This window comes from Rhipicephalus sanguineus, chromosome 2 (genome assembly GCF_013339695.2).
Source record: "Rhipicephalus sanguineus isolate Rsan-2018 chromosome 2, BIME_Rsan_1.4, whole genome shotgun sequence".
Taxonomy (NCBI): Eukaryota; Metazoa; Arthropoda; class Arachnida; order Ixodida; family Ixodidae; genus Rhipicephalus; species Rhipicephalus sanguineus.
The window spans coordinates 141218307-141241096 of NC_051177.1; the positions used below are offsets into that span (position 1 = coordinate 141218307).

General features: G+C 47.0%; 1 protein-coding gene across 6 annotated transcripts in view; it reads right to left on the reverse strand.

Moving 5' to 3' along the window:
• Positions 1-6110: 6110 nt before the first annotated feature.
• LOC119383732 (mediator of RNA polymerase II transcription subunit 25) overlaps positions 6111-22790 on the reverse strand; it is a 137374-nt gene continuing 120694 nt past the window's right edge. For 2 of the 6 annotated variants that reach the window (XM_037652010.2, XM_037652023.2), the window contains 2 exons: positions 22055-22162; positions 6111-6777 (listed from right to left, as the gene is read on the reverse strand). In XM_037652010.2, the coding sequence (XP_037507938.1) occupies positions 6586-6777; positions 22055-22162 (300 nt within the window). In that variant the 3' untranslated portion in view covers positions 6111-6585. The remainder of the gene's footprint in view (positions 6778-22054; positions 22163-22790) is intronic. The other 4 variants (XM_037652026.2, XM_037652022.2, XM_037652024.2 and 1 more) reach the window with 2 other exon arrangements.

Here is a 22790-nt window from a genome sequence, read left to right on the forward strand (position 1 = left end):
TTCTTGCATTATCGTGTAGTGCCGTAAAGCCAATTTGCGCATCCAAATTCACACCGAAAATATGGTAATTTCATCAAAAGCTTCATATTGAATTGTACAATGTAGCGAAACCATTTCCGTATTTTCTTACTTTCGCTTTTTTTTTTTTTTTGCGAGTTCGACATATGTGGGTTCGACTGTATACCATTTTATTATGGTGAGTGAAATGAGCCCTGATGTCGCACAGCAAGGCAATAACAGAGGCTCTGTGCAAGTTTTTACATTCAAACATCATTTATTGTACAATGAAACATACATTAAATTACAAAGCATGGGCCATGCTTCACAATGCAGACAAAAAGAGCTGTAAAAGGCAACACATTCTTGCAAAAATTTCAGTGTAATGTGCATGTGAGACATAAATGCCGTCCATGACGTCGTGTTTGTGTTTCTTCCATGCATTGCGAGTGTTTATCTAGTTGCCGTATCAGCTTATACCAAGTACCAATAAGGCCATGAACAAGTTACATTGTAAAGTGCATGATATGCTGGAAGGCCTCACTTTTAAAACAATAGACAGCATCTGTTTCTCTAGTGTCACTTTGCACAACTTGGAAATATGGCCATCGCTCTTACAGCACCAAAAGTTCTGTACCAAAATAATCTGTACAATAAAGTGTGCTGCAGGCATTAAGACGTGCGGGACCTGAGAAAAAAGAAAAAGACAGGCCCCACAAGCTGAGCATCAGACCTGAAGTTCAGATTAGCGGCTTTTTGTAGCACACGCAGCCAGTGCTGCCGTTTTATACTGCTGGCTGCAGGCACATATTGCTCGAGAATTCGGCCTGTTTGCGGAAAGCCTGTGCCTTGTAAACTTTAGACGCTGTCCGGACTCGATGAGCAAAGGACAACAACAAAAGTTATATGTACAGTGTTGCCGAGGCAAGCCACCGACCGCTCTGAGCTAAGCACGGTTTCTCGAAGCCGACATCACTGAAAACTTTTGACATAGCAGTACACTTGATGCCCTTGACATTACTCTGTTTTTGTAAAGGTACTAAGAAGGATGAAGGTTAGGCTTGTTGGTGGTGCATATAACTAAATGCGCAGCTCAAAGATAGAAGATGGATGGCAACACTGTAGCGAACACGACTCAGTGCTGCTTGCTTACAAGCCTATCCGTCTGCTGTCCACAATCGGTATATGTAATTACATAAAGGGACCCAAGCATTACCACAGGAAAGGCTGCCAATGTAAAGCTGTACATAAAGCAATGACACCACCGTATGACTGCTGCTCCGTTCGTGGTTGCATACGAAAAATATACACCCAAATTCTTTTCCCAGCCTAGAGGCAAATAATGAGGAACGAAACTGGTACATGGCTGGTTTATAGAGGGAGGAGACAACATGATTAACACACTCAACATAACAAATAACTAGAAACTCGGCATGCCAAAAAAAAAAAAGAAACAACAATGCCGACTGAGAGGTGCATGAAGTGACTTTTGCCTCCCACGTCATGAACAAATGCTCCAGCTGTCCAAATGAACCACCCGTTCCAAGGCAGGCGAGACACGACCTATTAACTCACATTTTGCTGCACCTTGGGTGAGGGTGTGCTCACACAGCAAGAACTTGTGCAATTGCAAAAAAAAAAAAAAGACATCAAATATGACTTAATCTTGCTAGCATCCGTTTGTGCTTGACAAAATACGAATGAAATACTGACAGACCACGCCGTGAGAAGAGACTATCTGCACAGCGCGGCCTCTCTTGCTCAGTAGTACAGTCGCAACGTAATTGCAGGAAAGATGGAAAAAGGAAAAAATCAAGGTATTTACAAGAACATGCTTCCATAATTCACTTTTGTATGCCAATGCAAAAAATGTATAGTGCACCTGTGTAAACAATCTGCAACAAATTGGCAGCAACAACAATGTCAACAAAAAAGACCCTTCCAAAATTTTTTTGCCGAGGCACGGTCGGACTGCCACCTGTTTTGCTCGGGATCGTGCATTGTTCAATCAACGACTTCAGCTGCTAACCACACGTCACGCAATGTAGTTATGATTCTATGCCTGCCATGGTGTAGCCATGTACACTTCTAGCCATGTGATTATTGTTGCTGTTTATCGTCACCAAAATGCTTACCACAGGCTACGTTCCCTAAACCCCATCAAGCACCATTAAACACACTGTAGCTGAGACCATGAAAGCAGTCACTGCGCAGCCCGAAAAAAAAAAACACACGGACATGAAGTGCCAGCATGAAAACAAAAAGAAAAGGCCACAGCTACTTAGACAAATGTTTGGGACACGGGATATTCAAAAACAATTGACTCAGATTCAATCGCTTAATCTGTGGTAGTTCTTGTGGCCTACACAGTAACTCGCCAAATCAGAAGCGATTAGAAATGCCTCCACAAAGCATAAATCTGCTTTCGTCATGACTACCGTGCCCCAAAAACTTTTACCCTCAACTGCTTATAACATGTTGCCACCTCGCACTGCTTCAAAATGCATAAAAATATGCGCCGGCTGTAAACAAGGCATCAGCGAATGAACACAAGCAGGTCATAGTTTTGAAGCAGAGTGCAGCCTATCGTGACATTGCAGCTGCCATGAAATGAAGTGCCAAAATACAACAACGACCAGCACGGTGTACCATGCATGAGAAAAGGTGCCTTAAAAACAAGAAAAGCACATTGCACTGAGCGGTGTCTCTGCGAATGGCCACACAGCACACAGTGGGTTCAGGTGAAACTATGCGTCCCTTTGCAATGGGCTGCCCCTCATGGAGTGGCTTTTAGTATACATTCTCAACAAAGTGCTTCTGTGAAAATCAACAAAGCAAACTGTACACAATCGATGAAATCATGCTTATCAACAAGTGCAACATAATGGCACATGACGTAAAGCCATGATGATTGTTAAAAATGTGACTGTTGAATTCTGGCCAAATAACTTTAATCTTTTCTTGGTCATCTTGCTATTCAAAGGCCTATTGCTGCTGGGCACGCACAAGTAAAAGCTTCAACATTTTATCCCTATTGCCCCTAAAACTTTCAATAATGTAGCAAAAAAAATATTGACGATGCACTACATTATCCGAGACAGCAGCGTTAGAACGGCTTGCATCAGGGCTAGCTGGTAATCTTGTATGCCGAGTATTTGCAGAGAACTTGAGACGGACAAACTAAAGACAAACAAGGGAACAGCAGTGGACTTCTCTGTCTTTCTTTCGTTTGTCTGTCTCAGGTTTGCTGCAACCACTCAACACATAGCAAGACCAATTTTCAAGCTAAATTCTGCCAGACTAAAAGTGCTATTCGATGTGCTGTCAAATTCTTTCACAATGTAAAATTTGCCTCGGTGACTTGCTTGACTCGGAGTGCCGACCTGGTGGGCTATGCCTTTTTGGATCGAGCTGAAATGCCAACGTGGTTGAATTTTGCAACGCCCGACCCTGGTCGATTTTTACAAGAATGTCAATTCATCAGTAAGACGATGCGACACCCAATGTCAAATGTGCACAACACAGACCATTCCACTTAGCATAAGCTCATGGAGCCACAAAACCTTAAGCCTGAACTTCATTGCAGCTTGTGTCTCAGTTCCTTTAGCCTGCTGCGTGAAAAGCTAGCGCAATTAAGCTTGAAACGTGGCAGAGATTCTCAGGAATCGATTCAGTTGAACGACAGTACTTGAATAAGCCTGTACAGCAGGCTGCAGCCAATGTTTGAGTTTAAGCCAACATTCTGACAAGAGGTCTCATTCTCGTGGAGCGAAGGTAAGTGCCCTTGTCGTAAAGTTGATCCCAGCTAGGCACATCCATTGTTCAAACCACTATCGACACCAATGCGCAACTTAAAACTGAGGAAAGAATTGCTACGACAGAGCAACATTCAGTAAAGGCAAACCAGTGAGAAATAAAGGCAGCAAAGGCCATGCAAACAAGTGTAAGATGAGAAAAAAAAGTCTACAGGTTAATACACTCGCTCTGGAGATCAACAGCAGCAGCAAAATGTGCAAGCTTACAAAAGGTGGCGTAAAAGAAGGCTACATTCATCAAAGGGTGCACGCCAACTGCTAATGCCGCAGAGAGGTGTTACAACAAAAGCTATTCCTTTGATACAAGGAGTACATTGTGGAATACTTATGTACAGTTGTGAGCAATACGAAAGGGAACGCTGAAAACGCCTTTTAAAGGTCACAGTGGCAAATGCAGTTGGCAAGTGAAAGAGTGTTCGTAACACTAAATGCTCAACTGGAGGGGCATCTGTTGCAATTCAATAAGCCAGTCATGTCGGTACATTACAAGTAGTAATTGTTGATTAAACACGAATTTGATTGCTGTTCACTATCACACTGCTCACGGCTGCACAAGAGTGCCATGCTGCGCTGTTCAAAATGAACAGCTGCTATTACACACACACACCAAGAAAAAAAGCAACAGTCGACGAGCGGGGCACAGTTGTGTTCTTATCGTGTAACATTTCATTGTTGCTTCTCCAATCCATCAACTGTTGTTCTATTAAAGTCGTACAGAACACAGCATGCTAGTTACTCAAGTGCGCAGAGATAACCCTTTCAGAGATATATTCTCACTTGCAACATGCATCCTTTGAGGAACGAAACATTAAGTAACAGAACAAACACACGCTATGGTAGCCATTTCGGATCTGTTTGATTTTCACGGAAACAAGCACGTGGTAGTTCATTTACTGCCACCTTTATAAAAGGCAGACTGCCACTCCATCAGTGGGCAGCTGGTGCCTGAAGCTGGAACCAGACTCGCAACACTTTGATCAAGAGCTCGTTACGATACATAATCATGACTGCGATGAAATTGCTGCCACGATAATGGCACTTAAGCTTTTAAAGGTCAATCATGTAAATATAAGGCACCGTGAACAAGTCCGAAATGGTCAATGTCGCACATTTACGGCGCCGTATGTAGGTCTGAAAAATATACCAATTTTTCCGACTGTTTTTATGCCCAGCAACTACTGTCACCCTCAGGGGATGGAATGAATATTTTCTTGTGCAGTTGACCTTCGGTTTTCATAGCAAATTTGTTTAGGCCGGCGCATTGGCTACTGCTCGCACATTACGCATGCGCACGGTGGTAAGTTTGGTTTCGTCTCGCGGACGGCTTCTGTGGCACCTCGAAAAAGTGATGTCTGGTTTCTAATCTCTCAAAGGGTCACCCCTTAATAGTTGCTCGTTTAGTGCCCACAGGGGTGTGATTTCAGCTGTTAACAAGTGGGCGCCGGTACGTACAAATGATGCTGCCGCACACGAACAATGCTACCGCACCTGCACGGTTTTTCTTCTCGAGAATTGCAAAACTTGACTGCCTCTCGGTGGTGATAAGATGAAGGGCTACTGGAAGTTTCTCCCTCGCTTGGTTATTTCTGATGGGCACACAACCATAGTGTTTTCTTGCACGTGGAGCTCACAAACACAGCGATCACACTGTGGCCATGCACACCGTTGTCTCGGCGAAAAGTGAGTGAAGCGGTAATTCCTTTGATTCGGACTACAGTCAAATGCCAAGTTGCAATGAGATTCATGAGATAAGTGTCAGCGGCGCGGCGATGCTGGCAGCTACAGAGGTGACAGTAACCTGCTGTGCTCATATTTCCAGGCCTGTGAAATATGGTTACTCCAATGAACATAATTTTTTTAACATTAATACGAGCTTCTTTCTCATTTTTACTTTCACTATCTTTAATAAACAATGCATCTAGACCTGTGGAAAATATATTTTTCTCACTTTATGGCCGTACTAAAAAAATTAGGATAGAAGAAAAAAGTCAAAGAAGATTTTAAATCTGCAAAAAAAAAAAAAAGAAAAATGACCCAGGTGGATTGCATTTGGTGAAAAAAACTTGACCCGCAAAGGGTTAAACGACAGAGCTCTTGCGAATGTGGACCCAGGTCTGAAGTGGCTTCAGTGCTACTTGTTCTTCGCTACTCGAGTGGTTACAAACATGGCTTGAAGCGTCATGACATCACCAGGACTCACCGGTGGCTTTCCAAATGCACGAATCAGCACAGCATTCATCAAAATTCCTTTGCGAATGAAATGACAGACCACCAAGACTTGAAGAGTGCACATAAGATGCGCACGTGCGCGCGAGGTCATCCAATTTTCTACTGCCCCAACTAATGTCTCCTGTGAATAACAGACTGAGACAGTCGCGAAGACAGAGGCCTGATTCGCAGAGCCATCAATGCTTCGTCGTGTTATTTTCATGGCACCAGTGCCTGCCAAGGGACAGCATGTTCTATCTTCTGCTAAATAACAGTACAACGATGGCATTAACCGATGCTCATAATGCCTTCGGCGTCTCGTTTTTAAAAGAAAAAGCACCAACAAAATGCTGTATCTTAGCAGACGCTGATGCGCGAAGGCAACATGGCGTAGCGTCTGACGGCTTCGTGAATGAGGCCTAAGGGCAGACATGGAAAGGAGTTACATTAGTTGAAGGGTGCCCGATGCAAAGCGACCTGCAAGTATGGCCGCTCGGTTTCCAGCTCTTGCTCGACTCTCCTTGGAGGAGCAGGGGAAAGGAGGGGTGCAAGGCAGCTGCGCCGATCAGCCATTGTGGGGTCCCCCCGCGCCCCCCAGCAGGTCTAGGAGAGCAGTGTCGTCCCACCCGGGCCCGCCGCCGCCCTGCTGTTGAGAGCCCTGCGGCCCAGGTCCCCCCATGGCCAGACCTCCTGCCAGCTGAGCTCGAATGCTGGACTGCTGCTGCAGGTTTTGCAGCATCTGCTGCTGGCGCATCTGCTGCACGCAGGGCAAAGGGGAGGAACGGAGGTCACACCACCGATTGGGTTTCACAGCACCATCTTTAGGCAAGAAGCACAGAATAAGAGGAACAATGAAAAGAGAACGGAGACTAGGAGGTGCGTTCTGTGCACCCGTTTTCTTTTTGTTGCTCCTGTGCTTTAAGCTTCATGCCTAGAGGTGTTGCTTTACCACAACAAGCTCGCATTCAGACCCTCAACTACACTATATTAGAAAAAACAACATTATACTGCATCTTGCAGTGGAAAACACATGAAAACAAGCAAGAAAATGACAGGACAGAAGAATGCCACTCACAAGTACCTTTATTCAGAGGAAAGGTATCTGCTATGAGGAAGGTGCTAGTATGTGCAAGCACACATGTGCACCTTATTTACTCGCGTTTGATCACCCTTTTTTTTCCAAAGATGTTGACACAAATTTAGGGGTGCGATCATTACGTGGGTAAGTCTTCCGTGCAAAACATTTTCGCATTGGGTAGGCGTTACATGAATTGCACCCTGCCCTTTTAGTTTTTTCTTATTCTATAATTTACCCCGAACTTTCATTCAAAGTCTAAGTCCTCACTGGCGTCACCACAAGACTCGTTGGGGCCAGCAGTGTCATCTCTAGGGGCATCGTTGCAGTCCCACAGAAAGTCGAGAAACAACTTGTGCAGAGTTACAGGTACATTTTAGACACACCCGATCAGCGCAAGGCGTTTTTTGAGTGCTTGCAGTGCGACAGCTTCTTAATATCGTGCTGCTATGACCGATGAGGACGTCTGCTCCCACACCTGGCAAGCGATCACGTTTGGCGATATTTTTACAAGATTATCGCCGGATGCATCTCTGAGTGATAACGTTCCTGGCCCACTGTATTAGCACAGTTGACACAGTACGAGACTGCCATGGCCTGTAGGTAGTCGAATGCCTTGCAAAAGTACCTCCGAAAGGGATTGTCCGAAAATGCAGCCCTTGATTCACCTCCTCCTAAGCTGCACACAGTGGCACACTCGGCCAAGATCTAGTCAACGTATAAAACTGCACCAACAGTTGGAGCTGCACACCTGGATGATGACTCACAAACACAAGAAATACAAGAGCAATGCGATTAGCATCAGACCCGTCAGGCCGTGGAAGCACCTCCGATGCTGATGATGATGACTCCATGCCAACATGACAGCTCTGGGCAAGAGACGCAGATATCGAAGGCGATACTTTTGCTAACTGTGTGCGCCACAATCAACTGCTAAAATATGTCATAGGTACCAATTCCGCATTGCAAATACAGACCTCAGAGGCCACGCTTTTGCTCACGGGAACCTGAAACCATCATGGGTGTTGTGCAACATGTTCGAGGTGCAATCATTATATGGGAAAGAAAAAAAAAATTGACAACAAAATTCAGGGATGCGATCATTACGTGATGAAATATAGTAGTTATTATATGGCACATTACGTCAGAAAGAAATAAGATGGGTATCACATGCTGCTAGCATTGTGAAGCACTGAACATCCATTCTAACACGTTTCTTAGAATAAGGGTGCATATTGACAACACAAACTCCATTGCTAACACCTCGTCTAATAGTGGTGCACAAAGAGAGAGAATTTAATTACAGAAAAGAAGAGAGGTCGCCCTGAGCTACAGTTTGCTCTGGCCTGCTACTCTACAGTGGAGGAGGGTGACAGGGGAGCAATAGATTAATGAATGACAATGGTAAGTTATGGAGGTTAGAATATAGTGCCGCCAAGCTGGCGCAAATATAAAGACGTGCACTCCGTGCAGCGGCTTGTAGGAAGGCTATGACCGCTCCTATAGCCACATTTGTGCTCTTGATATTGCCATGTGAGTTTCTTTATCGCTTTTCCTGTATTCGGTTTTCGGCCACAAAGACTGTCAGCAACGCTCAGCGCGAACCGCACCTCATTGTTCGAGAACCTTCGCGATCATTGTAGATCGTTTTGTTAAGACTGCGCGCAAGACGCGCGCACTCGAGCTTATTCTAGAATTTGCACGACAGCCAGCGATAACGCTGGAATATTCGACGGCACATGTTTAAATAACGACGCGCTTCACCGCCTGTCAGTTGATCGACGGTCGACGCTCTGTTCGCCGCTATCAGTTTATTGCTGTAAGCTGGAGTTTCATTTTCCCGGCCACAAGTTCGGCCTAATAAAGAGTTTCATCTCGGACGTGCTGACTGCTGCCTTCGTCGACGTCACGACCACGTGACAATATCAGGCCAACGACTTCCTAAAACAAGCTCATCGGTTAATGGTCAACTACGAAGTCGTACAATCGTGGAAATGAGTTTCTGACGTTACCGTGTATACGCACAGGCACCATTCTTATATAATGCACCACTCTTTCTTTGATTAAAGATGAATTATGAGTTACTGCATTAGGCTACTTTTGTTCAATGTGGAAGGAAAAGTAAAAAAGAACAATGAATCATGCCTGTATTTGCACTGCCTTTTATTTGAATGCTTTTTTTCTTTTTCTTATTTGTCTCTCTTCATACTACTGCTTCCGCGCAGTGCCTAACTATTTTTTAACTGCTTTTACTTTGTCTTAGGGATGTTTACAAGTTTAGATATGTCCACCAAAATACATATCCAAATGTACAGTTCATTTATTTCTTTTCTTGTTGCTGTGGTTACATTGTACTAATGCTTTTTCCTGTTCTTCCCTAACTTGAAATCCTCTCTATGTTAATGCCAAGTCTTGGATGAGCTTGAATATGCTTACGGTATTGAAAAAAGGAATAAATTCTGGGGTGTTTACGTGTCGAAATCAAGACATGATCATAAGGTACACTGCAACGGGAGACCCCGGATTGATTTTCATATCCCAGGGTTCTTCAGCATGCCCCTAAACCAAAGTGTACGGGTGTTATCACATTTTACCCCCACTGAAATGCAGCAGCTGTGACTGGGAATTGCAACCAACGCGTCACTGTGGTCAGCTGTGCAACACTTCAGTTGTCAAGCCACTACAGTAGGAATAGAGCAGATGGCATATTACCTCCAAAAGAAATTAAATATGCGTATGAATGATATGTCAGCAGCAGTTCTCCACAGCACTGAGCATCCATTCTCTATTCCCAGTGATGCTACTGCGGACTTCTGATTTGGAGCAATTATTTTTTGGAGCAGCATAATTTTCATTTTGGAGCACTTTGGAGCAGCGAAAATTTCCATCTTGGAGCACTTTAGAACAGGTAGTCTCACATCTGGGAGCGCTCTAGAGCAGCCAATTTCATACCCTGGAATACACTGGAGATGCAAGTTGCATTTACATTCAAGCACCTGAATAATTATTACGGAGCTCTCATGAAGAGTTGAAAATATTTTGATTCATTGCAAATCTCATGGAGGAATTCATTGATGGTGCACTCCATATTTCACTCGATAATGGAAAAAAAAAAAAGGGCGTCATGCACTTGAGTGTTCTGGAATAACCTATTCAGCGTTAATTTTAGATGCTAGCAAATAAACAGAATACTAGATCAATGAAATTTTACTTGATGAAATAACACTCTAAACACATCTATGTGGGTATCGGCAGACGTGGTAGACAAAACCTGCCACATACAACAGTGCATCAATGCTAAAGAGTCACACTCTCCCTAATGCATTCCTCTAAGACGACCCCAAGGCGAAAGCCAGGTTCTTTTTCTTCTCGACCGATTATATTGCTGGGTGCAACATGACGTTACTTAGCTGGCCTCAAAAAGCCAACCTCCTCCAACACTCCCTTCCCTCTTTCTGAGGTCTCTCTGTGCTGAAGCAAGAGCATTCTCACAGTGCTTCCAGGCTATCGTTCTGCAGGCGGCAGGTTGCCTGGAAGATGGAGATCCACTTCAAGTCGAGCTTCTGCAAAAGTGTCCGAAACTGCGTTCAACAGGGGGACTACATGACTTAACAAACTTCGTTTTCCTGTATATGGCTCTACATGGCTAGGACATTCCGTTTGTAAGCCGAAAGCACCCTAGTGCCCTCTAGGGAGCAGTGAAAAAAAAAAAAATACATCTAACAGTTTCCTTCATGCATTCGCCTAAGACGACTCGAAGGAGAAAATCATCTTCTTCTTTTTTTTCTCAGCCAATGTATTGATCCTCCGCCGCCACTGTCCGAAAGCTTTCTGCACCTAACTGTGATTCTGCACTGCCTCCATGATCGGCGCACCGATCACGAAGGCAGTGCAAAGCAACGATGTTATATGATGACATCATGTGACATCACGGAGTATGACGTCATGACGACATCACAGGTTCTGGCGATCTACGACGTCACGATGACGTCATCACATAATGATATTTGCAGTGTGCTGACGCCGCCGACACCGACGGTCAATTTTCACGCTTGATGAGGCATCCAAGGCTTTCGCATTAATATTGCTTATAGAATGTTAATGGCCTGGCCATTAACAACGTGGCCTCATATACAAAACCGGCCTCCACAAGTGTCACCTCTGCGCCGTGCGTAAAACAGCTTTGCTGATCATCCACCTCACAGAGTGTAATGGCTACTCTTCTTTTTTCCTTTTTATTGTGATAGCAATTATATGAACGCTCCCGACAGGTTTTTGCTGTTCGCCGTTGCCATCATCTTCCGTAGAAAGTCCAAATTGATACCATCACCCCACGCATCGTATTGTCACGTGGTCGTGACGTCGACGAAGGCAGCAGTACAGCCCGTCAGAGAGGAAACTCTTTATTTGGCCGAACTTGTGGCCGGGAAACAAAGTCAAACTACAGCAATACACTGATAGCGGCGAACAGAGCGTCGACCGTCGATCAACTGACAAGCGGTCAAGCGCGTCGGCTTTTATACAGGCGCTATCGCACTTTCCAGCGATATCGCTGGTGGTGGCGTTATCTCTCGACAAAGCTGGAACATTCGCGTGCGGAGCGCAAACTTAACAAAACGATCTACTACAGTCGCGAAGCTTCTCGAACACTGCTTTGCGGACAGCGTCGAGCGTTGATAACCGTCCTTGCTAGTCAAACCCAAATACATCGAAATAAAACAAGAAGTGGGCGTGGCAGTATGTTCTACCCGTGAGTAAAAGCTCGTGAGTGCTGACGACGAACGCGGCTGAAGCGGAGATGAACTAGCCGGCCGTGTCTGTTGCACGGAGGGCGCATGCGATAATGTCAACCCACGGGTGAGGCCTGCCGTCGATTGCTCATCAAATAGAGAGGAAACGGCCCACCCGTCTTTCGTAAGGAGCATGAAGGGACGCCAGGTGATGGGGGGGGGGGGGGCGCAGTGTCACTGGCGGCAAGCTATCTCGAGGCATCAGGAGAAGGCTCGTAAACTTGCTGGGCTCTCAACACTCACTTCGCCTTTACAGAAGTCACAGCACGAAAACAGCTTAGGTCCCTGGAGTGGCCATATTCCCTTAAACCAGCGTTTTGTTGAGTTACGCGAGAACGGATCCAGAAGAGTTAGCTGCTAGCCTTACTGCGTATAACAATACAATTTGTTGGTATCGCATTCATTGCTTCGCTTTTAAGTGAAACTGTGATATCTTTTTTTTTCTTTACTGTGAGCTATTGACCCTGGAAAGCGAGGGGTGGACGTGTAACGTGTTGTAGCCATGTCACAGGGGGCATTCTGACACCGGGGCCATCAGCGACGAGCCCGCTACTGACAGCTACGCATATTAAAACCGAATTGCGGCTGCTCCGACAAGGAGGCATGCTTTTATTAATCAGATGACATTTAAAAAAAAAAAAAGCAAGCAAAAAGTTCTAACTGGGACCCTAGCACTCATGAGCTCGAAAGGACCTTTTAGGGGGTATTTACCGCAAGAGAGATTACAAACCCGGATGTGCTGGTGGAAGGAATTATGAAACGGCTCTTCTAAACGAAGATCCATGGATAAAGTATATTTTAGGAAAAGTGTCAATGTGTCCCCACCTTACACGTGCTCTTCCACGGACGTGAAGCACAGAAAATTTCATATTGTTCCATATATCTACTGCTAGCATTCCCAGATTTCACTCCGCGATGTCCAGAAACAGAAGTGACAGACATTTTAGCGGCAGGCGTGTAGTTAATACTGAACACTGCTTTAATTACGCGCCGTGCGATGCTTGAAACGAGCTATCAGCGGCGTCTCTTGAACAGACGACGTCCGCTGATGAATCGTGGCGACACTTTTTTGCTACCGATTGGCCTAGACTTTATGAGCCTCTGCGAAGAGCGCGTTTTGCCGTCGAGCCGACTTGCACAACAGAAGCTGCGCCGGCACCACGCATGGCACTGTGGCTTACGTGGGACGAACGCACAAGCACTGTTTATTTAAAGGAATAACTCTGGGTCCGTGGTTGTGACTTTGGCGGCCAAGCTGCACACGTTTTGATGCGCCAGTGGTGTGACTGCTGATGATAGACGCCTCCAAACCCGAGACTATGACGCACTTTTGGTGCAATTTTTGTCGATATTATCAGGATGGCGCAGTAAATTCAATTAAGCACACCTTGGTGCAGTTGGCGCAGGAGTGGAATCACTGCATTCCATGACTCCATTTCTGCCTCCAAATTTCTTAACTTCGACGCACCACCTAACCCTTTGTCGTTCTCGACTGCACTTCCCATCTCTTGGTAAATATGCCAATGTTCTAACTGACCAACAGCCATCTGTCCTCATGACTTGACCTGTTCAGGTCCATTTCTTCCTTTTACAGCGAAAGCTGTTATGAGATCATTTCAACGGCCGTTTTTGGCACCGTAGTTGTCCGCCGCCGCCCGTAACCACTATCGCACGAAGTAAGAAAAAAAAAAGGAAATAAGAAAAAAAATCCCAGGATGGAGCGAGGTTCGAACCCGGGCCCTCTGCGTGGGAGCCCAATGTTCTACCTCGGGGCCATGCCGGTGCTTGAAACTGCTTTGCAAAAAGACCCTATACAGGCTTCATGTTGGGAAGGAACCACATTAACATATGTAATGTAGTGTGGTAGAAGAGTAAAATAACAACCAGGCGTCATACAAACGCGAATACTGTAACCGGGCGTCACACAATGCAAACTGCGCAACGAGTGGGTTGTTCAGTGCTTCCAACTCATTACAAAGGCCTCTGCGATAATTCTTCATCGTCATCAGCCACAGCATCAACAAAGTGCACATAATGCCTTACAGGTGTTTAGCGAGTAGTACCACGGTTCTCTGCAGAATGACGAAAAATTGCATAGTGGCTGCTTCCCTACTTCACAAAAATTATGATTTATAGCGTAGTGGGTTCCTGGCAAGTGCACTTCTATTGGTTGCCAAGGAAGCCCATAAGGCTCCCATGATCCATTTCCTCAGGCTCTCAATAAAGTTATTTCCTTCTCTCTCTCGCTCTCCGTTTCTCCGGTTAATGTATGTTATAAAGCATGGTGGGACAGTTAAATGACGACCGGGCGTCACACAATATGAATTACGTAACTAGTGGGTCGTTTAAAGCTTCCAACCCATTACAGAGGGCTCAGCCATAATTCTTCATCGTCATCAACCATCGCAATAACAAAGTGCACATAATGCCTCACAGATGGTACCTCGCTTCTCCGCAGAATAACGAATAATGTCGGGGTGGGTGCTTCCCAACTTCCCAAAAATTATGATTTGTGGCGTAGTGGGTAGGTTCCTAATGTACTTGTATTAGTAGCCACAAGAGAGTTTATAACGGGCTCTAGAAATGCCGCTCTTCCAGCTTTCGCTGTGACTGTGCTGCGCTTTGCGCGCAGGCCTGGCATTTTTTATACAGTAGAACCCCGCTGATACGTTTTTGAAGGGACCGTAGGAAATAAACGTAAGAGACGGGAAACGTAAGAGCCGAAAAACAGGAAAAACAGCAAAATATTTAGTGGTACAGAATTTTATTTCAATTCTTACGAGCAGCACGAAAATTGGCGCGCTCAGCCGCGATCTAGTCGATGGATAGAAACGCGGAGCTTAGGACGGCCTTATCCACAGAAATGTAATCAACGTATGTGATTTTTTTAACACCAACAGCTGTACGCATGAAAGAACTAAGCACACGCAATCACGACCGGCGCGGCGAGTCCGACCGCGAACCGCACGCACGACCATGCGAGCTCCAACCAGCTCGAACTCCTCCCGTTCTCCGACAAATAACGATGATGATGAGTCTACGCCAACGCGATGGCAGAAGTGAATGCCAATCTCGAAGGCCTTGCTTTCGCAAGCAATTACGTCATACACGCCATGTTTGTGCAATGCAAATCTCAGAGGCTATGCTTTTGTCAATAGTAAATGCCAATCTCGAAGGCCTTGCTTTCGCGAGCAGTTACGTCATAGACGCCATCTTTGCAATTTGAATCTCGAAGGCCATGCTTTTGTTTGCATCAATTGAAAGATTCTGTTGCTTGCGCCTCTCATGCGGCTAATGTTACGGTCAAACGAGGCCAAGCTGCGTGAAAATGCACCATGGCCGCTCTCTTTGGTAGTCACTCGGTCGGCTCCGGGCGCACTTCGCGACGTATCATACGGGAACGGTCCGACAGTTACGACGTAACAGCGGGGTTCCCAATACATTGTATCCTATGGGAGCTATGCCGGGACCGGCGGAAAACGACGTAACAGCCGGGAAAACGCAGCAGTGAGGAACGTAACAGCGGGGTTCTACTGTATCTATACTAGGATATTGGCCAACTCTGTTTTTCTCAGATAAGCTCTGCTCTCTTCCTGTCCCTAAATTATTGGCTATAATTTTTCGTTCCATTGCACACTGGGTGGTACATTTAGTTTATTCTCGAGCTTTGTTATTCTACAAGTTTCTGCTCCATATGCTAGAACTGGCAAAGCACAACGGTTGTACACATTCCACTTTAAAATTCAGCTTATAGCTAATATCTTGTGTAATATAGGCAAGCGAATGTGTTTGTACAGTCGAGCCGACTATATCGAACCCGTTTATATCAAATTATCCCGTATATCGAACAATTTCTAAACACGGTAAATTTACATTGAGAATATATATAGCAAAAGTTACTGTTACATCGAACGAAAATAGCAACGACAACCGATATATCAAACTCCGTGTGCCTGAAAAGTGCCCCAGCAAGTTGGCTTTCCCTCGCGGTGGCGGGGAAAACTACCGAGGCCACTGTAGAAAAAGTGGTTTAGACCTGGCTGTGCACGGGCGAACACCCCCCCTGTAAAAAATGATCCTGGCCTGCTCGCAGCGCTTACAGCCAATCAGAGGCCGTCGTGCTTTCTCCGAGGCGCGGAGGCGGTACAAGTGAGCGCCATTTTTTCTTTCTTTATGCTTGCGTGCTTGCTGCTGCCTCTTTTCCTTGAGTCCTCATTCAGCGTGGTCCGTGCTGGTGGTGTTGCCTGTTGGAGCTCTGTGAAATTTCTTGGCGCGCTGTGGTCATGGCTTGTGCAAAGAGGCAGAATTTGCCGTTCGCCGCGAAACTCGAAATCATAAATCGAGTCGAGCACGGTGAGAAGAAGTCCCGACGTCGCCGCCGCGTACGGATTGACATTCGACGAGTTCGTCAGTGCGAACGATGATGTCGCCATCATGGGCCAGCTACAAGATGAGGACTACGTTGCAGACGTTGTGCCGACCACGAGCCAAAGCGACAGCAATAAGGAAATTGATGATGGCCCGTTGCCTACATCCTCCGAAGTGATTAGTGCACTTGCGTTGGTCCGATGCTATTGCGTGAATATGGAAGGCTGCTCCGACTCGTTCGACAACGTGGAGGCGTGCGTGCTGCCTTAGGCAGTGAAGTCGTTGAAACAGAAGAAAATCCAGGACTATTTTGTTCCAAAGTAGGGCAGGCAAGCAAGCCACCATATTAATAAAGTACTTTTCTTATTGGCATGTGCCTTTGTGTCATCAAATCCTATAGCGGGCCTATATCGAATTATGCCATATATCGAACTAATAAACGTTTTTTGGCGAGTTTGATATACCCGGGTTCGACTGTACCGTATTTACTCTAATCTAAGCCGACATTTTTTTAGAAAAAATGATGTGCGGCTTAGATTCGAGTACCATGATTTGACTGCAGCCGCCGCTTACCTAAAGGCCCGGCCACGCTATCGGCATGGCGGCTCACCATGCGCCGATCTCAGGCTACTGTATACAGACGGCTCTGCATGCGCGTACGAGGCTCATTTTCGCGACATCCTACGGTAACTGCACGGTGATGAAGTCGCTCAGGCTCAGTGGCAGAGTGGTAGTCCCCATGGCTACTCAGGCCGACCGCATCGCCTGCTTCGTAATGTCCATTGTTCCGAAATCTCGCAGTCCCACGTTCATGCAGCGAGGGTTGTCAAGCCGGCGAGATTTCACGCCGGCAAAGGTGGATCAAGTCACGTGATTACGGCGCCGGTGAATGCCACGCACTTTGACACCCTCTCTCCTCCTGTCGCGTGATGCGGAGGTGGCAGAGGCGTGAGCGCGGAGGTGGTCAGTTTTCTGGAAGCGATTGTGCAGTGCAGTCGTGCCTTAAACATGTGCTCGAAAAACGCTTGCACCAATTGTGCTTCAGAAGCGATGGTACCAACCAAGCGGTGCCACTACAGCATGGCCTTTAAGCGAAAGGTCGTTCTCCAAGCGGAGAAAACATCAAACCTGCAAGCGCAGCACGAGTTCGGCATGCTGCTTGCACAACGTGGCCCCTGGAGTCCTCCATCAAGCTGCTGGCCATCCAACCTTTGTCGTGAACGCGCACGACAACATTTCTGGGGAACTTTTCGCCAGCTGGTACAGTCTTGCGCTTGAAAATTATGTATAGGGGAAGCTTTCGTCCATCGGCGGTGCAGCACAACATTACTGTCGTTCACTGCTTTTTGTAGCCCGCCGTCCTGAACTTGACTTCCTTCGCACCCTTTTTGTTCACGGTGTATGCCATTGGCACGTCGAAGCACACCGGGGTCTGGTTAGCATTTGCAATTTGCCCCAGTTGGTAGCCCTTTTCCCGCCGTTTGTCCATCACGTATCGCTGAAACTTGACAAGCTTCCCCTCGAAGTCAGCGGGCAGCTTCTGACACACGGAGGTCCGTCGTCTCAGGCTGAACCCGAACCGTTTCATGAAGCGTGTAGCCCAGCCCCTGCTTGCTTTAAAATTGGCTCGTGCAACACCCTTCACGAAGGCAACTTCCCTGGCCTTCGCCCGAATTATATCCAACGCGATGAACGGAAGCGAGGACGATGCCCTCTGGGATGAACTTAGGAACAATGAGGACAGCGATGTTGCGGACGATGACGACGACAAACAAACATTCTACATAGTACGTGCCTACAGAGTGTGCACTTGTGCAATAAAAATGCTGGGTTTTCTGCCGATAAAACGGTGTGTTCTTTCTTTAATTCGGCCTGCATTCGAGGCAAGTTTTTTTTTTCCTCGCCTTGCAAATTTTGGGGGTCGGCCTGCAATCGAGGGCGGCCTAGATTCGAGTAAACACAGTACATAACGGCACATTCCTTGCAAAAAACGTGCGCCGTCTTCTCTGAGGAAGAGTTAGCTGCAAGTGACATTCTTCCAATTCTGTCCTGTTGTTATTTGGTGGGCTCAGAATGATCCCAGCAACACTGCACTGCGAACATTCGCTGGGTCTATGTTGGTGGGAACCCCCATCTGCATAGCTTACCATATTTACTCGCATAATTTGCGCACTTTTTTTCGCGAATTTGGAGCTCCGAAGAGGGGGTACGCAAATTACGTGGAGATTTCGCGAACACATCTGAAATAATGCGCAATATATAACACGTGCGGTATAACAATATATAACACGTGCGGTATAATCCATTAAAGAAGAAAATAAATTATAGCGCAAACGAAGGGTATTTAACAGAATTAGCACGTACTTTAACCAGCCAGATTCGGTCATGCACGGTCTAGTCAGAATCACTGGTCGAGAAGTCTGACTGAGAATCATCGCCGCGGCCGCTGCACCGCCCTCCCAAAGCGCGTCGTTCTCGGTTCCGTCGAGCCGTTCGATAGCCCCGTCTTCTTGAAGCTCTTCGCGACAATGCTGGGAGTAACGAGGTACCACGGTAGGCCGATAGCGGTGGACCTAAGCTCTCGCACATATTTGAAACGGGATTCTTCAACGGCAGGCAACTTTCCATGCTTCGATCCTCGGAACGCTCTCCTTCCCGGTCTTGTATTAAAAACCAAACTCTTCTGCTTTATGCAGTACCGACCGTGACCCTCATTCACGCTGAAGTGCTTGGTGGCGGCACGGTTCCCGTTTTCTTAGGCAAAATCCAGAACAGTGAGATTGAATTTTGCCGAATAGTTATTGTAGCCCAGCGCAAGAGAACAGTGAAAACGCAACTGGCTGATAGCGAAACCCAAACTTCCGAAATCAATGAAGGCTGCGTTGCAGTGCGGATGCAAAGGAGGAGGGGCAGCGAGGGGAAAAGTTGGTGCAGCTGGCCCTTATGCACGCCTCCGATGCAGAAAGTAGTTCGTGCCGTGTCGCATGCATGCATTCTCGCGGCGGGAGAACGCTCAAGCAGTTCCGACAACCCATGCACAGGTTTGGGTGTTCGAGTACGGTCCCTAGAATACTGGAGTTCGGGGGGGGGGGGTTCCGGAGAATAGAACGAAGTAATCGGAAGAAGGGAGTTCGCACTCGCAGCCCATCTTACGTATGACTGCGCTCGCCAGCTCAGTGAGGGCCGCGGCCATCCAATGTTTCTCTGTGCGTGCACGTCAGCGAGCTGGCTCGGGCGGTGCAGGGAGCACAAAATATGTGAGTGAATTTTTTTTTTTTGGTAAAGCTGGCTAAATATTAGGGGTGCGCAAATTATGCGGGTAAATACGGTATTTTATGTGAAATTCTGAGCTGTTCTGAAGTTCTTTCCATTCTGCCACCCCCTTAAGGTGGTTACCATCTTGCACTCTGCAGCAGAACACCAAAAACCATATCTTTTTTAACAGTGCACCGTGCTTAGCAATAGTGCTGTACCAAATATTCTTAATATAAAATATTCCGTTGAAATTGTTCGGCGTTCGGTAATTTTGCAATGAATACAGAACGTGTTGTCACTGCGAGGGTGGCAGAGGAATTACACTGCTTCTTAAATGGTGCTGTACAGTAAAACCTTGCTCATTTAGATTTTAGGACTGTAAATATGTGCATTAATTCCACGAAGTATTATTGAAAGTACAGTGAAACCTCGTTAATACGTACCTGCCGGGAACGCGGCATAACTACGCACTAAACGGTAGTACGCATTAAACACCCAAGTACAAATTTGCATTTCCTAGCGTACGCCATCACCGCCAGCAAATAAATAGAGTGCCACAGCAAATATTGCCTAAAGTACCCACCGCAAAACCTTTTCCTTCTTTTTGCGAAAGTGGAGAAAAGATCCTGGCACACTCGCACGACCGCCCGATAGCGCGTAGTGGCGACGCCGAAGAGCATTTCGAAACTATTGCAGGGTCCGGGATACGCGGTCAACGCAGTGACCGACGTAGCAACAGAACGGACAGTGCCTGCTTTCCGCGGTATATGTGCGTGCGTCTAACCGCGATCTGCTACTAAACGAAAACTGACACAGTTCCAGTGAAACGCGGTACGGCCGCGTGGAGCCGATCGCCTCCCGGCTAGTTGCGTGCAGCGCGTCGCCTACCCGGCTCACGCCGTCACTACCGGGCCGCTTGCTGTGCCACACGCGCGCATTTATCGCGGGAATGTTGTTCGTACCCACTTCGCTCCAGATCGTGCACAGATGCGGCGAGTAGCTTGTTCGGTTAACGCAGCGATGACGAGGTTCATGCAAGCGATGCGCACTCCGCGATGCTCTAGCGGTCCTGGCAGCGGACGGAGGCGCGTTGGGTGGTCGCCTAATAAAAGCGTGCAGTATGGTTACAACCGCGCTCCGTTTGCTGTATTGTACACGTGCGTTTAGTGTGATAGCGTCAATGCAGCGAGGTTTCTCGGCGCCCGCGACCCGCAACGCTAACTACGCAACAGCGATCTGCTTTCGCTTCTACAAAGCGGTGCGCGCCTGATGACGGCTTAGTAGCGTTTGCTGTCGGGCTAGTTGGTACATGGCTGAAGTTCTTCGTCCCTGTCCGGGCATTTGTGCCATTAATTCAACTTCAGCCTTGAAGACGGCCGCGCACAACGAACCGGCAGCGATCGGCGGCTCAGCGCGTTCAGGTTGTCGCCTAATAAAAGCGTGCAGTAGGCTTAAAAAGTAGCGCTGCGCCGCACGCGTGCCCGAGCAGATAGCTGAAGATACTTATTGCGATAAGGTTGTCGGCGATAGGTCGGTGGCCGCCACCTCGCCTTCGTTCTTTCCCGATGCTTACCCGCAAATACGTCGTCGCAATCGCGCGGAAGTCGGAATCGGGGATCGACTGATCTGCGCACTTCTCAAAAAGGCGGAAGACCTTTGGCGGCACATTCTGGCGTCGGGAAGTTGAGCGGCGCAGTAAAATTTTATGGCACAAAAAGTTATCGCGGTACGCAAGGTACGCACTAACCGGTAGGCATATGGCGAACCACTACGGCTTAAGCGGTCAGCGAATGCATTGGGCTCTATGGGACTCGGTCGGGGATTCGTCGCAACTACGTTTTAACCGTTAGTACGTTTAAAGCGGGTACGTATTAACGAGGTTTGACTGTATAACAAAAACAGTAAGCAAATTCCTACATCAATGCACTCGTGTTTCTTGAATGAATCTGCAAATCCAGTTATCTTGCAAAGAAGCAGTGTGCAAGCTGCAATTCTCGTCCTTGCGCCACTTCCCTCTCAATGTGGCCACAGTGCAAGACTTATGTTTTCATTCAAAACATGCTTTTCAGCAGCCCCACAACTATCTACACCTTCAACAAGCAATAATTTTTTCACCAGCGAGCTAGCCGGCGCAGCATATTGTCCGTCCATTGTGACGTAGCCCAAGAGTTTGATACCACCATGCTGGCTATGGTTAAAATGTTCTTCATCCTCAACAGCTTCCGCCTTATTTGTGAGATTGTGTACTCATGGCACCGAGCCAAAATGAAACTATTGAGTACTGCAGTAGCTGGGAACGAAACTACGGTTGCCGGCAGGGCGATCACAGATGACATCCCCACCCTTTCGGGAGCATGCATGTGGTCTACACGCATCATAACAGAACTACAGTTCGGCTGGAACCGCTGCAGAGGAAACCTACATAGCTAACAGCGCAATCACGCCTGGTGACTGCCCAGTTTTCATAGTGCTACACAAGCAAAAGCCAAACTACTGTTTGCCGGAGAGGAGAAAACCGAATCTCGACTGCAAGTGTCAGTGCTGACCTGCTGAAGAATGTGCCGGAGATTGGGCGTCTGGTTTGGCTGGAACCTCTGCTGCTGCTGTTGCTGCTGCTGTTGTTGTTGCTGCTGCTGCTGTTGTTGCTGCTGAATCTGCAACAGAACCGCAAAGAACGCATTGTGTAGCAACAGGAGCCAATAGTCGAATACAATAGCCAAAGTTCTACGCCCATGGCCATCAAAGGCTCGTCATAAAGCGATGAAAGCCCTTCAGCGCTTCTTTGAAGATAACGCTGTCTGTGATGACTGCTGACTTAATTACATCACATTGTGCTCGTATGTGCCAAAGATTAGGGAGATGCATTAAAACGAGAACTCTTGAATTCAGCGAATGCAATACAGTACAGTAAAAGCCCGTTAATTCAACTCTCGTTAATTCGGACAAGTCATCTGGTCCCTGTAAATATACGCATCACTCTATGAGACTGGGCGCTCGTTATTTCGGACAGATTTGACCGCAAATCGGATAATTCGGCGACTTTCGGGCCGCTGGCGAGGCTCGAAAATGAAAAAAGAACAATTCGGAACAGAAGTGAAGCTGAAACGCAGCATCGCCATGGACATCAATTGTCGACTTGGCTTGACTTGACACTGGTTGAACGCCTTTTCTTCGCATGTGTTGTTGGTGGTGCCATTTTATTGCTTTGTTCCCGTTGGTGTGCTGCATCGTTGAACGTCGTTTTATCGACGAACGATTCAGTACGGCTCCTTTAGCTTGATT